The sequence below is a fragment of the Pogona vitticeps genome, chromosome 5, assembly GCF_051106095.1.
Source record: "Pogona vitticeps strain Pit_001003342236 chromosome 5, PviZW2.1, whole genome shotgun sequence".
Classification (NCBI taxonomy): domain Eukaryota; kingdom Metazoa; phylum Chordata; class Lepidosauria; order Squamata; family Agamidae; genus Pogona; species Pogona vitticeps.
Genome location: NC_135787.1, coordinates 163,348,429 through 163,371,018, shown reverse-complemented (window position 1 = coordinate 163,371,018; position 22,590 = coordinate 163,348,429). Strand labels below are relative to the sequence as shown.

The 22,590-nt window shown below is 39.8% G+C and overlaps 1 protein-coding gene across 7 annotated transcripts in view; it reads left to right on the top strand.

Moving 5' to 3' along the window:
* TNRC6B (trinucleotide repeat containing adaptor 6B) overlaps positions 1-22,590 on the top strand; it is a 158,616-nt gene that overhangs the window by 44,052 nt on the left and 91,974 nt on the right. Inside the window, exon 1 of one of the 7 annotated variants that reach the window (XM_073000134.2) lies at positions 6,348-6,579. The exons of the other annotated variants lie outside the window; for them this stretch is intronic. Within the exon in view, the coding sequence (XP_072856235.2) occupies positions 6,575-6,579 (5 nt within the window). The 5' untranslated portion in view covers positions 6,348-6,574. Of the gene's footprint in view, positions 1-6,347; positions 6,580-22,590 lie in introns of those variants that run through there. 7 annotated transcript variants of the gene reach the window in all.

The following is a 22,590-nucleotide window of genomic DNA, read 5'->3' as shown; positions in this document are numbered from 1 at the left end:
ACAGCAAACAGGTACATGATAGTTTTTTGCTTATGAATGTGCAATTTAATGAGTTTGATTGTTGCGAGACTCTGCTTCTTTCAGAGGCAATTCTGGAAATAATAATTTTGCAAGGAATCCCATCTGCATCTCTTATATTTTCCTGTATGTTCCAACGTATTTGATAAACCAACCTACTGTTACTCATGAAAATAGTTCAGTTTTGAAATTGCCTGAGCCCTACTTGCTAGCCTGCCTTTAAGCTGGTGAGCAGAATATACAGTACGTTTTCAGTGATGGTGGTATGTTTACAGAACTCCCTCCAAGATAGACGAAATCTGGCTTCTTCAATGTTTTGTCTTTAAGTAGGATTTAAAAACGTTTTTCTTCTTGCATTTAGTTACAGTGGTGGCTTGGATTTTTAAACTATCACTGCTTTCCATTTTTAATTGGAATAGTTATTGAGTTATTAAATATTTCTTGATTAGGAGGTATTTTATGTGACTGAGTTTAGTTTTACAATGTGTTGTATATTGGGCTGAATTGTGTGTTACTCTCATGTAGAGTAGACATCCAGCAATGAAAGGATCATGTACTACTTTTGGCTAAGAAATCCTATTCATTTCAGTGGGCCTGTTCTAGCTGATACCAGCATTAGATTTTACCCTTTGGGTTTAAATGTTCTACCATGTTTTCCCAAAAATAAGACAGGGTCTTATATTAATTTTTGCTCCAAAAATGCATTAGGGCTTATTTTCAGGGGATGCTTTATTTTACAGTCATGTCATCTTCTGTTTGCTGCATAATACTGCACAATGGTGGAGGGCGGGGTTTCACTTAACTAGGGCTTATTTTTGGGATAGGCTTATATTACGAGCATCCTGAAAAATCATACTAGGGCTTATTTTCAGGTTAGATCTTATTTGCAGGGAAACAGGATAATGATATTAAATATCAATACTTTTTAGAGAGCTTTTAGTTTGGAGAACAGCACAGAAGTTCTTAAATAAGGCTGCTGTCTTGAAAGTCTAACATTCTTTTCTTGATATTTTTAATCAGAACATACACATATTGAATTTGTTGTTTAGGGCATACTTACTGATCTTTAAACATATTGTTAAAGCAGTATTGCTCAAGTACCCATTGACAGTAGCTAGATGTGATGTGACTTCAGAGCTCTTCTGGCATATTCCAATCATTATCATTACAATCTTTATGAGAGTTAGATATATAGAAGGAACATGGCATAAAACACAAATCTTAATAAGTGCTTGGAGTTGCTGTTTTGTGAAAAGAAATAACTTACAATTATTTCTCCAGACTAAATCCTATCTCAATTGCAGTGTTTCACTTCTAACAGACAAATGCCATTCTACTTGCCCCCCAAACATCCAATATTGTGTGAGCAATCTATAGTGTTTTGTGTAATTAATGAAACACATAGATTACTTTTAAAGGTCTACTTACTTTACTAAGCTGGCTGGATAACTCAGTGGTTTAGGTTTCAGGCTGCAGAGCCAGAGGTTGAGAATTTGATTCTCTACCATGCCTCCCTCGAGAAAGTGTCATTCTGTGTGGCCTTGAGCAAGCTGCACAGTTCTAGAATGCCTCCCAGAATAAGGGAATTGTAAACTACTTCTGAGTACTCCCTCAAAAATCCTGAAAATGGTTGCCTTAAGGCAGACTTGACAGGATGCCATTATTCTTATTTTTACTGCATACTTTACTGCTTACTCACAAGTAGTAAGATTGGCTTACAGAACTGTGACTGAAGCTAAAATGCATGACAAATGGATCCTAGAGGGATTGCCAGCAATACTTTAACATGAGGCCATTCTTCCCCAACTTGGCACTGCCTATGTATGCTGGACTGCAATTCCCATCATCCCCGGGCAGCATGGTCATGCTGCATGGTGGTGATGGGAATTAGAATCCAGAATATTGAGAAAGTGCCAGGCCAAGGATGATGGATATAATATCTTTTTCTGTACTGATGCTCATATTTGGAGTTCCCTAACAAGGGAAGATTTCTAGGTTTTGTCTGCTTTTTTTCATTTTAGGTGAAAACTCAATTTTGAATGTTTTTTGATGTTTATTGCAGGTTTTCTAAGCTCTAATATGCACTGTGTTTAATGATGCTGATATTTTGCTTTGATATTGTAAGTTGCTTTGGATGCATAACAGAACTTGGAATGTTAGGTTTGAGAATTTGTATTGATGCTAACTGTTAGAAATGAGAATACTGATTCCTTGGCGTTAAATAGGTTTCTGGAATCATATGTTCCTATGATTCGTGTTAATCTGTTTATTAAAAGCAAAAGCAAAGCGTGCTGCTTATATACCGCCCCATAGCGCTTCAAGCACTCTCTGGGCGGTTTACAAGTTAATTATGCAGGCTACACATTGCCCCCCCCCCCCCCGCGAGCTGGGTACTCATTTTACCGACCTCGGAAGGATAGAAGGCTGAGGTCAACCTTGAGCTGGCTACCTGGGATTTGAACCCCAGGTCGTGAGCACAGTTTTAGCTGCAGTACAGCAGATTAACCACTGTGCTAATATATTGGCCAACAAACTGGGGTCAACAAAAGATGGGATATGCGTTTTCATTGTTCTTTCCTCCCAGCACATTTTTTCACTGGATTCTTCACAGCTCTTTCTGTTTCAAAGCTGCGTTTCTCAATATTCTACTTTTTTCCCACATGGACTACAACTCCCATAATATAATTGTTGAGTATATCTTGAACACTTAGACTGCCTCTTTGTGCGTGTCCTGTTAAAAATTAATTTTCTTACTGGGCTAAAATAAGTGCACAACTTCATCCTTTAAGATGGCCTTGAAGAAAAGTGCTGTTGTCCTAGAAAATTGGCTCACTGTTGGCCCTAATATTACATGTTGGGTTTTTTGTTTCTTTCTTTCATTTTATGGACCATCAGAAATTAAAAAGTGGTTATTGGTTTCCAAAGAAATGTTCTGAGGAATATTGTGGTTCATGAATGAAAATATCACTAACAGCAAAAATTCCTTAAAAACTTGACCATTCATTCATTTAACTTATATATTGCCCATCTGGCCTACATCCATTCTGGGCGGTTCCCAACATAGAAGTGACACAAACAAAATCATATAAAACAACTCAATTATTAAATAGAATAATGCAATTTCAAACAATATGAAATACATGCTAAAATGCCTAAACATAAAATGCATTCTAAAATACTAATATTGATTCCTGTAATAATGATTCTTTTGGCTGCTACAGCTTTCTGAATGCTGACTGTACAGTGGTGCCTTGCAAAATGAATTTAATTTGTTCCATGGTTATTGTTGTCTTGCGAAAAAATTGTCTTGTGAAATGCGTTTTCCCATAGGAATGCATTGAAACCTAATTAATGCGTTCCTATGGGCAAAAAAAGTCAGAACAAAGTCAAATTTGGTTTACAAAGGGTTTATTAAGTGTTCTTTAAAGCCATACATACTGTGCAGATGATTTTTTAAAAATTCAATTAAAAAACTTCAACTTTTTAAACTTCATAGAAAAACATTTAAAAATCAGCAAACATGAGGCAGGAACAAAAAACGGAAAACATTCTTCTTGTGAAGCACGGCCATAGGAACATTTGTCTTGCGAGTCATCAACCCATTGCCAAAACCATTTGTCTTGTGAGTTTTTTGTCCTGCGAGGCACCACTGTAATTGTGTTGTGCTGCATAACTCTGCAGCCAGACTAATGACTGGGGCCAGCTACAGGGAGCATATAACACACCTGTTATAAGAACTGCACTGGCTACCAGTCTGTTTTCGCACCCAGTTCATAAAGCCCTATACAGCTTGGATCCAGGTTACGTGAAGGACCATATCTCCCTATATGCACCTTCTTTGCAATTAAGATCAGCAGAGGAGGCCCTCCTCTCACTCCATTGCCAGCACAAGCACAGCTGATGGGGATACCGGAGAAGACCTTCTCTGTGGCAGCTCCCAGGCTATGGAAGGCTCTCCCTCGGGAGAGCAGGATGGCCCCTTCCTTTTTATCCTTTCGAAAAAAGCTAAAGACCCATCTCTTCAGGCAGGCTTTTAACAATTATAACTGAATCACTGAACCCCATCTAGCAGATAGTTTTAAACTTTTTCATGTTTTAATCTTTTAATTTTATATTAATTCATATATTGTTTAATTTGTCTTTTAATATTTAACTTACTGTGTTTTTAATTGTGTGATTTTAATGTTGTGAGCTGCTTTCGGTTCCTTATTGGGAGAAATGCAGATGAACAACAACAATAATATAGAAACTGAAGGGCAGTGTTCAATATGCTTTAGAGCTTGCCCTTTGCTTTTCAGAGTAACAGTCAGATCCCAGAGACTTGGTGAGTGAATCCAGTGTGTGAGATCTAGATCATGTCCTTAAATCTACTCATTGATTATATCTCAAGCAGGGATGGATTTGAAAAACAAATTTCAGCCCGTTTTATAGAGGTAAGGATAGTTGCTTTTTAAAGAAATTGGAATGTAAAAAGATACAGGATTGCCCTTTTCCCAGCAGTTGTTTATTAGATAAATGTCAAGAATTTAGAGGTATTTGATAATATGTGTGTGGAATCATTTTGATGGGGAAGGAAATTTGAATGGTGATAACCCCAGCACATAGATAGCACTCAGCTTAAGAGACTGAGCATACTGTACAAGCATGAGCATTTTCGACTCTGTTCCTAGCATATTGTCAGCATCGCTACTATTTCTTTTGGCTGCTACGGTTTCTTGCATGTTAACTGTAATTGCACTGCAGAGTCACAAGAAGTAAAAACTGCACTATGAGAACTGAGGTCTGGAGCACTTCAGAGTGTTGAGAGATGACATATGAGTTTGTTTGTTTGTTTGATTTCTATGCCCCTATCTAGACGAAGGGTCTACTCTGGGCTGTTTTCTCATACATTTCTTCACAAAAGCCCAGCGGGATGGGGTTGACAAGGTATTGACTAAACACAAGGTTCTCTGCCCTCTTGACAAAGAAGGAAATTGGACTAGGATTTTCTCAGTGTATGTTTAGTGTTCTCTAGCCTACATTAGGAACCACATTAGGATGAGACCTACTGGATATACTCTTGCTCCCAACCAACTCCTTGCTTAAGCTTTGGGAAACTCTTCTACCTTGTTCTAATCCTTTGTTATTGGCTTTTTGACCTCAGTTACTTCACAGGAAAGTTGTGATTACACATAAGTATTGAAGAAGTTTCATACTTTGATAATGCACCATAAAATGATTAACTGGATGGAGCCCAAAATAGAATGCAGCTGTTTGGTGGCATTGAGGTAAATTGGTCTGGATAAAATACATTAGTAAGCTCATAATAAAAGGAATGCTTTAATTCGTGAGAATACATGCAACACTATAAAATTAGTTTCCATTATGTTGTGTGTTTTAAGAGCCAAATATTTGCTAAATTTATTAAATCAGAATGATTAGAAAATGCATGTTTTTGACACAATTGTATGCTAAAGTCACTATGGCTTACATCCTAATGCCATACTTTGATTTGTTTAATTAGAAGGTAGGAGTTGGCATGCTGAAGAGTGATTGTATTAAACTTGTAATAATTAAAGGATCTGTAATTATGTTTTGCAGATAGGTCTGTGGAGGGTTTTAAGCTGGAGGTTTCATGTTACTTGCTCATAGTTTGCTAATATAAGGGGTTTAATAGTTTTCAGAAGCATGTGTGAATTAAATATCAGCAAGGTTACTCTGGGACGCATGCTGGTTATACTAGTTGACCACATCTTGTGGGTTTAGAAGTACTGTATATTTGGTTCTCACTACTACTGTAATTATGCCTTGCCCTTGTTTTTGTCATTTATTTCCTTTCATCCTCGATTTCTTTTTGTATGGTTAGTGGGAATTAGCAAGAGACTAATTGATAAATTTAAACTGATGTCTTGATTTATTGCGAAAATGAAGAAGACTTAAGTTCCGAGGGTAAATACCCGTTTTGTTACTCTTGAGGCTGCTATAAGATTTGTTATTTTGCTGGGCTGAAGATGGCTGCCCCATAGAAATGTCCATGGTGTAGGATATCGCCCTATTTCTAGACTTTTTTTTCTTTTTAAATGTTAAATTTGTATACTGAGGAACAGTAGTACGTGTACGCTGGTACAACTTGCGCAAACGAACAAATAAAGCGCCGAGAATTCTGCCTCAACGTTGCGTTTCCTTTAAGATTAAAGCGTTCCACCCACCCGCTTCCTGATTGACAGCGTGCCCACGTCACATGAATTGCCTCTGTTTGAAGGTCACAAAACTTCTTCCTTTATAGAGGCTGTGGGGGGGGGGGGGGGAGAGAAGAGAGCGAGCAGGAGGGAGCGAGTGCGCGCGCGTGTGTGCGCGCTCTTGAGCCTGCGAGAGAGAGGGAGGGAGGCGGGGGAAAAGAGAGAACTGAGAGGGAGAGCGAGCGAGTTCAAGCCAAAATGGCCGACGGAGCCTCTGCTGGCTTTTGAGCATTTCAAATTGAGAAAATAAAAACACAGCAAAATCATTTGGCGATCTCTTCACTTCCATTTTTACCTTGTATGCCTCAACTTGCTGGATTTAAGCACTATTGCACTTTATGAGGTTAGTAGTTTTATGTGTGATTTTTTTTCTCGATAGCTTATTCGGGGTTTTGTGCGTTTGGTTTGACCGTTTCGCCCTAGACTGCGTCTCGCGTGAGCGTTTCTGAATCATTTTGATCAAATACAGCTCCCTGGTTTTGGAAGAAATACGTCGCGTGTTTGGGGTGGATTTAAATCTTTTAAATGTATTCGACGGCAGACTACAATAGTTAAAAGTGCTTCTGTTTGTTATGTTCTTTCCATATTATTCTCTAGTGCTTTCCTCTGAGCATATGCACACACACCCTAAAGGCTTTTGAATCTGCTGTAAAAATTAGCATAAATTAAATGGATTCTTTCTTACTGGTAGGATTGGCTAGGGAAGGGTATGGTGCATATTTTTATGATGCTTCTTTACTTTCTAGGGATCTACTGGCTAGAACAATGTAGTGTTGATTTTGGAACAGTTATTGGAGCACTTTGCCATTTTCAAAGATGCCTTTGGTTCAGAATCCACACTGCAAAATGCATATGGATGAACGTGGTCCCATGCGTGTGCTTCTCTCATTTGCCTCCCCTTGTAACAAGATATATTTTGGCTTGCAGTCGGAACCAAATGGTCATACTCTGTAAACATAGCATTTAGAGTTCAAAAGAGGCAGGTTTAGTAACTGGTGCCTGCTAAGAAATATTTGGCTGTAATCTGTTTCTTCAGCAGCTTCTCCCCTCCCCTGCCTGACTTAACAAATTTGAAATATGACCAAGTACAAAACTTTTTTAAAAATGAGGTATGGTGTAAGCAAGTACTACTTCACATGTTGAATACACTGATTGTTACAAAAATAATAATAATGTGAGCTGAACAAATACACCTTTTGCAGCTTTTAAACGTTTTTCTTTAAAAATGAAGCCCTGGGTTTCACACATCTAATCAGATGTAGCAGAACACCAACAGAATCACTGCAAATCTTGCTTTCTTTGGGCAAACCCTTCCCCCTCCATTGTAAGAATGTGATGTAATGCACCTCTCTGGGGCAGAATTCAATAGGACAATGTACATTTTGAATGTCATGGATTTTCTCCCTCTTTCTGAAAGCCCTTGTGTTCAGTTTGTATTGTGATTCATCTATGGAAAAGAGACAGAGCTAGTGTGAATTTTTGTGTAATAATTGATGGATTACTGGAACTTTTTAAAAAAATTACGCACTTTACTATGGGTAGGTTACTGTCTTAATATCATCCTTGAAGGCTTGTATATTTTGTACAAATCAAGGAATGCATGAACCATCTCACTTGATTTTTGTGTATTGCACCACTCAGTAGTTACCTTTAATTTTTTTTTTTGAATTGGGTTATATATTATTAAGAAAATCAGTCTTATGCATTGAGCTTGGCCTTTATGTAGAGTGGATTTGTTTTTTAACTTTAAATATTCATTTATTTAATGTGGTTATGCATACATGTATTGAAATGGGTGACCTACTTAAGGCAGTGTAACCTTGGTTCAGTTTTAAAGAGTTAACAGATAAGTATGTTTGCAATGTGTGTGCTTTTCAACATGTCATTAATTTTATCTCACTGGATATAATGCTGACCATATAATTAATCCTTTAAAAACTCTTGATAAATTTTGGAATTTCAGTAAAGATAATAAATACTGCCTTGAGCCATACAGGATTTCAGGCTGATTGAACTATATTATGTGCCATATCCTAAGGGCCAACTGCAGAGTGTTAATTGGAAGAATAATTGATTAAATCACTTAAGAAAAGTCTTGAGTGTCCCGACTTGAAATGTACATGTCCCCTAAACAAGAAGATATATGAATGTTACTGTAACAATGAAAATAGTTTGGTTTGTGACAGAACTGAGTCTTTATACAATTTATGTGTTTAATACAAAATATTTATATGGATCATAATCTGAAGAATTGCCTTTTGAAAGATCTAGTTTTGCAGTGGTTCTTCATATGCAACTAGGGATACTGAGCAAGATCACTGATTTAAATACAGTATTATGGCTACCTATGAATACCTAGTTGTTCAGTGAAACATTCCTCCAGAGTATTCACTATATAGTAGATATGCAGAAGAATGATTGTTGATGTCAAAATCAAGCAAAGGCTGACTGTTAGAGAGCAGTTTCTTTTTTCCTTGAAGTGGAGAGTGGATGTACATAAGACCTTGTAAGTAGTGATAAATATTCATAATAGCAAGATTCAGCGTATAAAATAATGAATGAAAACCAAGAATAAAGTATTGAGAATATAACTGTTACTCCTGAATATTGTTAAAAAGAATAGCTCTCCCGCTGTCGTTCCTAGCAACTAGAATCACTGCTTGCAGTCACTGGCCAAAATCCTACTGGTGTAAAACTGTCATGATATCTCCTGGCTAATAGTGGCTTCTTCATAAGATGCTGAGGCACATCTCAGTTGCACAAAATGCATTCTGATACTTTATCAGTAAGCTACCACTTAGCTGCAGCAAGTTATGCAAATTTTATGTGAACACCAGTAGGATTCTGGTTCTGTCTTTGAACTCCATATACTCATCATGGCTAATAGTAGCTGGTAGGTTGTTCTCCATAGATTTGTCTAGCAAAGTGACTATTAGCGTATCGCATGGCACTGAGTACTGTAAAAGGGTGTGTGTAGAGATGGACATGAACTGCAGTTTGGCAGTTCAGCCCAGTTCAGTGTGATGCCCAAATAGGTGTTCCACTGGTGCTGCACACTCCCCTCTCTTACCTCCTCTGTGTGATCACCCATTCCTTGGGTGAAGGATACTTCCCTCCCCACCTCCTTGGCTCAGCTGCCCACTCACCAATTGCAGCATGCACTTCTCTCCTCTGATGGCCACCCACTCAAACAAGGAGGTGGGGCAGGAAAGCCCTCAGCACAGTGGGGCAGCGGAGAAGAGACGCATGTGTTGCAATCAGTGAGTGGGCAGTCGCACTGAGTAGGCAGGGAGAGAAGCACACTTCACCTGGGGAATAATGCGTGAATGGGCAGAGGAAGCAGGAAAGGGGAGTACACAGTGCCTGTGGAACACCTGTGTGGTGCTGCGCCGAACTGAGTCAAACCACTGAACTGCGGTTGATGTCTTATCTCTAGACATATAAAATACTTTAATAATGGCCGTGAATTAACTGTTGAGCCCACTCAGTTTCACCAGATGTCAATTTCTAGAATTTTGGGAGAGAAAAAAGATTTATTCTCTATATCCTAGCTTCTTAACTTGTGGTCCGCGGACTCCCATGGGGCCGCAGTGTCCTCATAGCGGGTCCACAGAGCCTTGAAGAAATATATTTTGCAGTTAAAATAGAAATGAAGAAAGAATGAATGGAAGAAAAGGAAATGTAGAAAAAAACTTAAATTCCTTTGCTGCTTTGTGCAAAACTTGGCTTTTCTAATCTATCACCTCCATTAAAAACAAAAAAAGGAAAAATGGTTATGAAAGTAACTGATAGCAAATAACTGTTTAGAACTGCTGGATAGCTTAGTGGTTTAAGGCATCTAGTTGGGAGTGGATTCCCCACTGCCTCCTTGACAGGAGTTGGACTCAGTGATCCATAGGGTCCCTTCCAGCATTGCAGTTCTAAGATGATGATGATTATGATTATTATATTTCTGCACATGATGAGAACATGCAAGTAAATGACACAGTGTGGCTGAGAGATTGTTCGTGAGATTTCCTGCCATTGCGTAGTCAGAACTCAGAATACAAGTTTCAACTATTAAGCCTGATATAACAAGGCTTGTAAGTGAAATGCAGCACCAACCTTCTCATTAATTATAATTTATAATTATATGAATACTGTATAATATGTTCCCTTCCCCCCCCACCCAACTTGTGCTTAATGAGGCACAGTTTTGTACAAATTATATTCATGCCATTTTTTAAGCTTTCATTTTCATGTGACATTTTGTATAGGTGTGTCATATTAATGTTTTTATGTGCTTGTAATTTCAGTTTCTAAAGCAAGAATTAAAGAAGATGATTGTTACTATTGTTATTTTAAATTTGTATAGAATCATTATAATGGGATTGTGTGCATTAACAGATTATCTTATTTTTCCCTTTTCTCCAAATTTGAAGAGCCTTCATGACAAACTTTAAATAAATATTGCACTTTAGGGTTTTAAAAATTGAATTAAGTTTGGGTGGTCCACAATGTCAAAATATATTTAAAGGGAGTCTGTGGTAAATAAAAAGTTAAGAATCACTGCTCTGTATCATACTGTAAGCTTCATCACGCCTTTCCAATTAACCTTTTTAAATTTAAAATCTCAGACATGTTAGCTTTTACTGAAATTGTCTGGCACCAGTGAATTCAGGTAGCTCACAATAAGAAATATATGACTTAATAAAGCATTAGTATTCTCAACATGACGGGGGATGGTGGTCCGGATGTGGTGGATTTATCTTTGACTCCGTTGTCATGGTCGGACCATTTCCTGGTAAAATTCAGATTCTCTGCCACTACTACCCTCTGCAGGGGTGGGAGATCAATTAAAATGATCCACCTCTGGAGACTTATGGATCCTGAAGGATTCCTGAATGCTCTAGGGGAGTTTCCAGCTGATATGGTTGGCACTCCTGTCGAAGCCCAGGTCGCCTTGTGGTACAAGGAGATGGCCCGGGCAGTTGACACAATCGCACCTAGGCGCCCCCTCCCTACCTGCAGAGCCTATATGGCTCCATAGTACACAGAGGAGCTTTTGGCTATGAAACGATTGGGGAGACGGCTTGAGCGCAGATGGAGGAAACATCGCTGCAACTATGACCAAACACAGCTTAGAGCCCATTATCGGGCCTACTCTGTGGCAATATGGCTGGCAAAACGCCAGTATTTCTCCAGCCGTATTGCTTCCTCGGTGTGTCGTCCAGCAGAGCTATTTCGAGTGGTCCGGGACCTTCTTCAACCTAATGGTTCAGTGGAGGTCCTGGACTCCTCAGTGGCTCGCTGTAACGAATTTGTTACACACTTTGAGGGGAAAAGTTGCTCAGATTCGCAAAGATTTGGACTCCACTGTTGATGCAGAGCCTATGGTTGTGTCCAGTGCTCCGGACTTATGTCATAATTTATTGGATGAGTTCCAGTTGTTGCGACCTGAGGATGTGGACAGAGTGCTTGGATCAGTTCGTGCCACCACTACACAACTCGACCCTTGCCCATCATGGCTAATAAAGAAATCTGCCAGGGGAGTTTGCACCTGGATCCTGGAGGTCATCAACTCCTCATTAAGAGAGGGAGTGGTCCCTGCCCCATTAAAGGAGGCAGTGATTCGCCCACTCCTAAAAAAAACCTAATCTGGACCCAGGTCTAGTGATCAACTATTGATCAACAGCAAACCTCCCTTTTCTGGGCAAGGTGTTGGAACGTGTGGTGGTTGAGCAGCTCCAAACTCTCCTGGATGAAACGGATTATCTAGATCCATTTCAGTCGGGTTTCAGGCCGGGTTATGGGACGGAAACTGCCTTGCTCGCCCTGTTTGACGACCTTTGCCAGGAGAAAGACAGAAGCAATGCATCCCTATTGATTCTCCTGGACCTCTCAGCGGCTTTTGACACCATCGACCATGGTGTCCTTCTGGACAGACTAGCTGGGATGGGAATCGGAGGCACTGTTTTACAGTGGTTCCGCTCCTAGCTGGCTGATCAAGTCCAGAAGGTGGTGCTGGGGGACAGTAGCTCTGATCCATGGCGGTTGTGTCATGAGGTTCCTCAGGGCTCTATACTGTCCCCCATGCTGTTCAATATTTACATGAAACCGCTGGGGGAGGTCGTTAGGACGTTTGGGCTGAGGAGTCAGCAATATGCTGACGCCACCCAGCTCTACCTCTCATTCTCTACCAATCCAGGTGTGGCAGTCACCATTCTGAACTCGTGCCTGGACTCGATAATGGTCTGGATGAGGGTCAATAAACAGGCTCAATCCAGACAAGTCTGAAGTGTTGCTGGTAGGTGCCCTGCCAGATAGGTTAAAGGGCCATTTCCCTGCCTTAGATGGGATTACACTCCCCCTAAAGGACAGGGTCCACAGCTTGGGGGTGCTCCTTGACCCCAGTCTGACCCTGGAAGCCCAGGTGGACTCGGTGTCCAGGGGTGCCTTCTTACAGCTGCGGAGAATATATCAACTTTGCCCTTACCTGGATGAGTTGAGCTTGGCAGCAGTCACTCATGCACTGGTAACAACCAGACTGGACTACTGCAATGCGCTATATGTGGGGCAGCCTCTGAAGATGGTCCGTCGACTGCAACTGGCACAGAACCGGGCTGCGCAGCTGGTAAGTGGTGCCGCCGCAAGGACTCATATCACGCCGGTTCTGAAAAATTTGCACTGGCTGCCGGTTGCTGCTCGGGCTCAATTCAAAGTGCTTACTTTGACTTATAAAGCCCTAAACGGCTTAGGACCTGGTTACCTAAAGCAGTGGTTCTTAACCTTTTTGAAAGAAATGCCCCCTTGAGGCATTGAGGGAGTTATCATCGCCCCCCCCTCGCCATGGTGATGATATCTTATTAAATCCAATGACCCCTGGGGAAAAAAATTCAATTCCAAGAAAATGAAATGCCCCCAAAAAGTAACATTTAATGATTTAGTTGCAAGCGAATTTTAAGACGCAAAAAGGAGTATTAAAAGGGCATAAAAACAAACCGCAATGCAGGAACTAAAAATTTCAAGACAAAAACTCTGAAACTAAATTAAGGTTGGAGGAAAATATATATTCATACACACTGTAAAAAGGCTGCAGCCATCTTCACAGGTTTGGCTTGCTCCAGCGCCCCCCTACCGCCCCCTTTCCGCTCCAGTGCCCCCACGCCGCCCTTTTTCGTTCTACTGCCCCCCCTGAAAAATGAAATCGCCCCCTGGGGGGCATTATCGCCCACGTTAAGAACCACTGACCTAAAGGACCACCTTCTTCCATATGAGCCTGTCTGTCCTCTAAGATCAGGCCAGGAGGCCCTTCTGAAGGTGCCATCCCTGAAAGAGGTGAGTGGGATGGCATGTCGAAATAGGGCCTTCTTGGCTGTTGCCCTCCAACTTTGGAATGCCCTCCCTATAGAGATCCACCTGGCTCCAACACTCATGGTTTTCAGCGCCAGACAAAGACCTTTCTGTTTAGCCAGCATTTTAATTAAACAGTACAGTGGTGCCCCGCATAGCGACGATAATCTGTTCCGGATAAATCGTCGCTATCCGGATTCGTCACTATACAGGGCAAAAAAACCCATAGGAACGCAAAATGGGTGGCCATTTTCGGTGCCTCTAAAGCGAGGCAACACAGCGGGCGGCCATTTTGGAACCACCGATCAGCTGTGCGAAAATGGGGCCTTTGGGAGGACCGCGGGGGAGGGAACTGAATCAGTTTAACAGTATTGATCTGTGAAAACCATGGCTTATAAGATAGAGAAAAGTGCTGAGACCCCAAACTCCTCTCCCGTGTACTATAATGAAAGACTTCCAGGTTTATAATTTTCTGTTAAATTATAAAAATTGTAATTCAGCTTTGGACTGCAAACAAGGGTCGAGTTTTAGGAACTGGTTTATAGTTCCAAGAGTAAAGCACAATTTGCTGGTTAATTTGTAAATGCAGGTTATAGCAGAATTATGTTTGAGAGAGATGAAACATTTAGAGATAACACTTCTTAGTTTAACAAATACAATGGTGCTTCAATTTACGACCATAATCCATTCCAGAAGATGGACGTAACTCGAAATGGTTGTAAGTCAAAGCACCATTTCCCATAGGAATGCATTGGAACGGGATTAATCCATTCCAGCAGGGGGGAAAATCACAAGAAAAAAACAAAACCACATCCAGCCCCATCAGAACGTGAGCTGAAAAACATATTGTGATAGGGCTGAGAAACAAAACAAAACACACACACACACAGTCAGCCCCATCGGAACGCGATGGGGAAAAAACACCCCCCACATATAGGAAAGAAACGTAATCCACCCAAACCCACGCTGCAAAACAAGGTAAATGTACTTACGAATAAAAAGCAGCACCAGGCAGTCCCCTGAAAATAAGCCCTAATGAGTTTTTTGGGAGCAAAAATTAATACAAGACCCTGTCTTATTTTCAGGGAAACACAGTAATAAAATGCTAATGTCAAGTAGAGACTTTAAAATTGCCATAATCATGGTACTGTAGTCATAATTGCTTTTACATTAGGATTTGTGTTTTGCTCATCATTGTGGCTTCACTGCTATGCAGTTTAAGACATTATTGTGGTATTTTGCACTTGAGTATTTTGAAATATATATGGAAGTAATAAGTTGTGTTTTCCCCTTGCCTAGATTATTTTAGGAATAGGAGAGCTAGCCAATGAGGCAACAACTAACCACCTTATCATTATTGACAGAGCATTGTTTTTTGGAAGTTCCAAGGACACATAACCTTTCATTTTGAAATGCCTGGTTCTTCAGTCAGAGTTATTCTATATTGCACATATTGTCTTTATCTAGTAAAAATCTTTGGATCTCCAAGAAGCTGTGCACAAAATTTAAACAAGGAAAACAATGCAAAATTATAATACTTCACGTTTCAAAACAGGGAGAATGTGTTTTTTTTATTCCTTCCACCATGGAACTATGATGAAATCTGTCAATCCAAAATCAATAATAATTCCAGATACTGGGAGCAAATAAAAATTAATGAAGATGGCTAGTGTACTGTTCTTTCTTAAACCAACCTCTGATTGTTTGCACCAGTTTGAAAAATTTAATTTATGTATTTTCATGGATGTACACTACATTTACAGTTTAATGTTGCTTTCATATATTTACAATATTTTACCTCTTCGGATACATTAGTACTGATCCAGATTTAATATTGTGTTTTAATATTTTGTAAGCCACCTTGGGTAAAGGTGGATTAAAAAAGCTTTCAATAAATAAAATAAAATTAGAGAACTCCTCAAGTGTTAGGATACATTTCTGGATACCAAGGCCAAGCTTACCCACTCTATTATATTCTCAGTGATTATATCTGGATGTGAAGCTGGACAGTGAAAAAAACTGGAAGATAAAAATAATCAATTTATTTGATGTGTTGAAAGAGCTTTGTAGATGTTGTGTACCATTGAGTCCTAGACCAAATCAAGGCTGAACTCTCTGTAAAAGCAAAAATGATGAAACGGAAGCTATTACACTTTGGGCACAGAATAAGAAGACAATATTTATTGGAAAAGGTAGTAATGCTGGGAAGAGTTGAAGGAAGCAAGAAGAAAAGAAGACAGAATATGAGAGGAATTGATTCCATGGCTCTGAGTTTACAAGAGCTTTCTAGGGCTGTTAATAAGACAGTTTGGAGGTTGCTCATTCATTGGGGCGCGAAAAGTCACAGTCGACTTCATGGCATGTAACAGCAGTCCCTAGATGGTTTTTCCAGATGGAGAACAACTGATCTACAGCTAAATACAAGCAAGAACCCTGGAATATCAGGGTGAAGGAAAAAGCTGACACCTGAGGAGCTTTTCTTCTGCAGACTTATCACTACATGTGGAGAAATTGATGATGGAGAAGGAAGAGTTAGCTACTTCCATTTGTATTCCTTGGAAAAGACGTACTCAGTAACATCTGAACACTTAATAACTATGTGCCTTCAAGTCAGTTCTTATTTTTGTTTTCTACGTATAGAATACTGTGCTTAAAAGTTGTCTTATCATTCATTTGTTCTGGGGGCACCCTGGGACTGAGCACCTTGCCCAAGGCTACATAAGCTGATTTTTCTGGAAGGCATAGTGGGGAATCGAACTCCCAAGCTTCTAACTGCAGCCAGATACTAGACACACAGAGCTATTCAGCCAGATATATGAGGACTTAGAAGGACAAAAGTTCCAAGGACACATAACCTTTCATTTTGAAATGCCTGGTTCTTCAGTCAGAGTTATTCTATATTGCACATATTGTCTTTATCTAGTAAAAATCTTTGAATCTCCAAGAAGCTGTGCACGAAATTTAAACAAGGAAAACAATGCAAAATTATAATAAACATAAAAAAAATTAAAGACCAGTATATGGGGAGGTAAATTTGGTTGAATGCAACATTCCTAAAAAGAAAACCTTGCATTTAAAGCTAGAAGTTATAATTGAAGTTCTTAAAGCAAAGAAACTCAGGTCATGAATCAATCCCCATCAAAATATGGGTAGAGTGGTGCCTCGCTTAACGAGCGCTTCATTTAACGACGAATTTGCTTAGCAATGGCTTTTTCGGAGCGATCTTGCGCTCCGTTTAATGATGTTCCCTATGGGCGATTTTCGCATAGTGATGTTTGGGACCATGCTTCGCATAGCGATGACAGTTTGGGCCCCCCTGTTTCGCTTAACGATGGTTTTGAGAGCCTCGTGTTGGCTGTTTTTTATATGTTTAAAAATGTTTAGAATGCTTGAAATCATAAGTGCACTTAATAAAGCCTTTGTTAAACTAATTTGATTTTGTTCTGACTCTTTTTAAATTTGTTGTAATTCCCCCCTCCATTGAGATGCATTGAATAGGTTTCAATGCATTTCAATTGGGGAACCGCGTTTTGCTTAGACATGTTTCCTATGGCGATTTTCGCTTAAGGACGGCAATCCATTCCCATTGGAATGGATTATCCGGTTTTCAATGCATTTCTATGGGAAACCATGTTTCGCTTAGCGATGTTTTCCCATAGCAGTGAATTTTTTGGAACCAATTAAAATCGTTAAGTGAGGCACCACTGTACGTTGATACAGTTGCATACCTTAAGTTCCACTCCCAATGAACAGTTTAACTTAATTCCACTTGGGATGCAGTAAATCATTAGTGTTGTAGAAAAGGTGGAATGAAATGCAGTGTATCGTAGATCAGCATCTATAGAAAAGAGTTTTCGGCTGTTTACTCATCCAGTTGATTTGAGGAAGAAAGTTGTGTTGTTTTTAAAGTAGCTGCCAATGCCTCTCACACTTGTAGTTATTGATGTCAATAATTGTAACACTGATGGAGGCCAACAAAACCAACACTAAGCTTTCTCAGTTGTTGCCCCTTCCCTCTAGAACAGGGGTTTCCAAACTTCGGCCCGTGGGCCATATCTGGCCCACCTTGCCTTTTTATCTGGCCTGATGTGCGTGTGAGCATACACACATATGCATTCAGTCTTAAAAAATCTGGAACATATATATATTGTGGCCCTCACTCTGAAAAGTCTGGAGACCCCTGCTCTATTTTTTTTATTTATTTGATTTATACCCCGCCCACCTGGTCTAAAAGACCACTCTAGGCGGCTTCACCAGACACCATCCCTCTCAATTTTTAAGAGGCTAATTGAGATAGAATTATATAAAGCTGCCTTCTACTAGTGATTAATATTGACCTGAGAGGTTTAAGTGGATTTTAATTTGTGCATTTCTATTATTCATTGTTTTAGCTAGTGACATGTTTTATTGTATTACTGCATTTTCATTTGGTATTATATTATGTAGTGGTTTTTATTGAGTGATTTTATTGTATGTTGTGAACCACCCAGAGAGTGGTAACAGTAATGGGACAATATAGAAATGGAAATAATAAGTAAGTAAATAATCAAAGGATGGAGTTCCACCTCTATGTTTACATAGGGTGGATGTTAATGTACAAGAAGTCCGTAGCAGTGTATCCATGCTTGAATAGAGGGTTGAGCTGTGTCCTGATTTCTTTGCTTTGGGAAGTATAACTTTAGCCATAAGTACTGTAAAGAAATACATTATATTATCATGAAACTGTTTTACAGACTCAGCACCAAGGAAAGTACCAATCCTTAATAGTCATGTCATTAGTTGTTTCAGTTGCAGTTTAGTCAAATACCTGAAATAGCATTTCTATTGAAAAACTACACACAGACCTTTTTCTTTCTTTCTTTATTCAAGAGCACTAGAGTTCAATTAACAAATATATTATTTGTTTTTCCTCAATGAACATCAAGACCATTTGGGGCAGCTAACATCAAGTCTTTCAGGTTACACACTGAGGGGCACAGAGCACACTGACACAGATACAAAGTTGCCTGTTCATCTCTCCACTTGGGAAAGGACTTCAACAGTATAAACCACACATTTTCTTAGGTTCGCTTTGGTTCTGCCAGCTCCATTCTATAACCTATTAAGTGACTGTCATCCATGTGGCTGGGGCTAGATTTTCCTGAGATTCCATACATTTCATGCGATGAGTACAGTAGTACTTTCTTTCCACATTACGGATCTGATGTTCTCCCAAGATTCATATACATTCGGAAAAAAACTTTTCCTTGATTTTAATCTGGCAGGTGCTTGAAATGAAAAACCCAACTGCTTAGATATGAATTTTTCCAACTGTCTTAGTTTTACTATACAACAATATCTTGCATAAAACTGATTCTTTTTTACCAGACAAAATAAAAATTTTGCTTTAGGTGGAAGCATATATTAACTATAAAAGCACAATCACAAAACCAGACATTCCTTAGCAATGCTGGAATATTCTGCATACAGAACATATTTAGGATTAATATGCTAACTGATTCAGAGAATCAGTCCATAATTTAAAATCTTAAATTTATGCACTAAAATATATTTTCAATGGAAAGATTACCGCCATCCATTTCTAACTCTGGGAATAGCATACAACGTGGCCTTAAATATACCTATGATTCCGTATGGAAAATCAGAATGCTTTGCTGTTGCTTACTTAGCAACCACCCATACTTCTCATATACTTGAGAACAATTGGACTAGAGGAAGATAAAGTACAAGGCTGAAATTCAGTAATATGACTGTTTTTTCTAAGTGCAACTGAAACTATACCTCCTATCCTTAAGACAGGAGAAGAACAAAAGACAGTGTTAAAAAAGAGAGTATATTAATATTTTAACTGCATCAGCTGAATAATAGAACAAAGTACAGTGGTGCCTCTCTTAACGAGCACACCGTACAACGACGAAATCGCATAGCGATCCCTTTTTTGGGATTGCTAATGCGATCGCTCAGCGAGCTTTAGATAGGGCGAAATTCGCTTTGCAAAGATTGGTAAGCGTTTTGCTTACCGATCTTCGCAAAACGAAGCTCCGACGATCAGCTGTTCAGTGGACAAAATGGCCGCCGGAAGCCCCAAAATGGCTGCGCGCAGCGTTTTCGCGCCCTCTCCTCGCTTAACAAGGGCGCGAAAATGGCTGCTGGCCATAGGAAACTTCGCTGAACGGTGAGTAAAGGAGCCTTTTGGAACACATTAAACGATGTTTAATGCGTTCCAATGGCTTTCCCTGTCCCATTTCAGCGATGTTTTGCTATAGCGAAGGTTAATCCGGAACGGATTAACCTTGCTATGCGAGGCACCACTGTATCTTTATAGCAAAGGACTTTCACTTCATCAACAGGACTTTAATCTGGTCTAATTAATTTATAGAAAAGCATATGTCATTTAAAAGAAATTCTTGGAGAAGAAAATATAGGGGTAATATGCTTCAGATCAATTTTACATGTGTTGCCACCAAAAGCAAAGATATGGAGTTTCTCATAATTTTTAGTGACAAAGATTTTCAAAGTCTTAAGTACAGTCAACCCTTGACTTACAAACTTAATCCGTTCCAGAAGGAAGTTTGTAAATTGAAAAGTTTGTAAGTCAAATCAGCATTTCCCATAGGAATGCATTGAAAACCAATTACAGTGGTGCCCCACTTGACAACGATAATCCGTTCCAGCAAAATCGCTGTAGAGCAAAATTGTCAAGTGGAAAAAAACCCCCATTGAAATGCATTGAAAACTGGTCAATGTGTTCCAATGGGGGAAATACCTGCTTGTGCAGCGAAAATCCTCCATGCGGTGGCCATTTTGCAGTCCCTGTCTTGTTCTGTCTAGAGGATAGAACTGGAATAAATGTGGCATCTTTACCTGTCGAGTAAACTGCATAAGCACATTGGTCAGTGCTGTTACTTCCAATGATGACTACTGTGTTTTGCCATGTATAAGATCCCCCCGTGTATAAGATGACCCTCAATTTTTAATATAAAGATTTTAGACAAAAGTATTATCTTACACACGGAAAAATATGGTACTTAATTTCACTGTTCCACCTTGATTCTCCTGCTTCCATCTTAACTCTGCTGCCATCACTCACATTTTTTGCTTGGATCGTAATATGCCATCACTATGTATTGGCATTCTGTTTGCTTCCAGATTCATCGTGGTTATCCTTAGCTTCAGAGCTCTTCATGATCTCACCCCTCTTTTCATCGGTCTTGCCTCAATACATTTCTGTCTGTAATGCTGTCTTCTAGATCCATCATTTTTAGCCCTCCAAATCTGTTTTATTAAACTTACCTTCTTAATATTTGGCACAGAGGAGGGACAGGATATATTTCAAAATACCACTGCCACTATTGCCACATATTCAAAATCTCTTTTCAAAGTACAGTGGTGCCCCGTATAGCGAGGTTAATCCGTTCCGGATTAACCTTCGCTATACGAAAACATCGCTGTGCGGGGCAGGAAAACCTATTTTTCCTGTTCCTGTTTTTCCTGTTCATGCCTGGGGAGCTCTATCTGCTGCTGCTGTGAGCGCTATCCTCAGAGGCAGCAGCCGGCTCCTAGGAGGGAAGCTGGGCCCGCTGCCTCTGAGCATGCACCCATCTTATCTTTGTAGAAAGATTAGTCAAATTTAAAGGCTGCCTTTAATATGAAATCCAATATGTGGTAGAAAGATTTACAAATTATTGTATCTTTAAGTATTCTTGTAAAAAATCCATGTTGCTGTGCAGAAGTTAGGAAATTGTCAAGTCACCATGGTTGAACTTTTTCCGGCCATCCGATTCTGCATCGACTTCAAAGTGCTGATGCTTACGTACAAAGCCCTAAACGGTTTAGGGCCTCGATACTTGGCGGAACGGCTACACCCACCGAGATCTACCCGTGTCACTTGCGTGAGCCAGGAAGTGAGGCTAAGGAGCCTAACGCCAAGAGAGGCCCGGAAGGAAAAGACAAGAAATCGAGCCTTCTTGGCGGTGGCTCCTCGCCTTTGGAACAACCTACCTCCTGGGATTCGCGTGTCTCCCTCGCTGGGTATTTTACAGAATCAATTAAAAACTTGGATGTTTCGGCAGGCCTTCCCATCAGATAATTCCTGACGTCCTTCTCTTCCCCCTCCTATTATTTCGTCTTTCTTGGTTAATGTTTTAGTTATGCAAAAATTGTTTTATATGTATTTATTGTATTATTCTATGTTGTTAGCCGCGTAGAGTGGTCCTGACCCGACCAGATAGGCAGGGTATTAAATAAATAAATAAACAAACAAACAAACAAACAAACAAACAAACAAACAAACTTTCTACAATCTTGGCTTTTCAATTAGCTGGTCTCTGTTTCAGAACCAGGGCTTTATTTTTCGGTATAGATAGTAGGTTCATTTGTTCCTGGAACTCTAGACATATGAAAATATTGCATGATAAAAAACAGATGTTTCTGTGCTTTCCATGGGATGCAATCTATTTACAGTGGACCCTTGACTTACAGACTTTTTGAGTTACAGACTTGTCTGGCTGCAAAATTTAGGTTTGACTTGCAGCCTGAGAATTGACTTACAGACAAGAAAAAAACCAAAATGGAACAAAAACGGCCTGTTACGGGATTAATCGGTTTTCAATGCACTGTAGGTCAATGGAGACTTGACCTATAGACTTTTTGACTTGAGAACCGCCTTCCAATACGGATTAAGTTCTCAAGTCAAGACCCCACTGTATGTTATGTAGCCTATGCAAGTATGTAGAACGGAAGTTGAGTCATGGCTACTTTACTGCTTTCTTACTAGTTTGAAATGTTTCACTACTCTTCCAAGTAACTTTTTCAATGTGAGGAGAGTTGGTAGGAGACCACTGGTATATTCTCCACATTGGTTTCACTTCCCTCTGTTCTGAATAGGCTCTTTAGGTGCACAAAGGACTGGGGGGTGAGTGAAAATCCCACTCCTGCAATCCTTCTCCACCCTTGACATGGGTTGTTAACAGTGGTCTTTCTGATGTGTGGTCCTGATCTTTCTTGGGACAGATGACAAGAT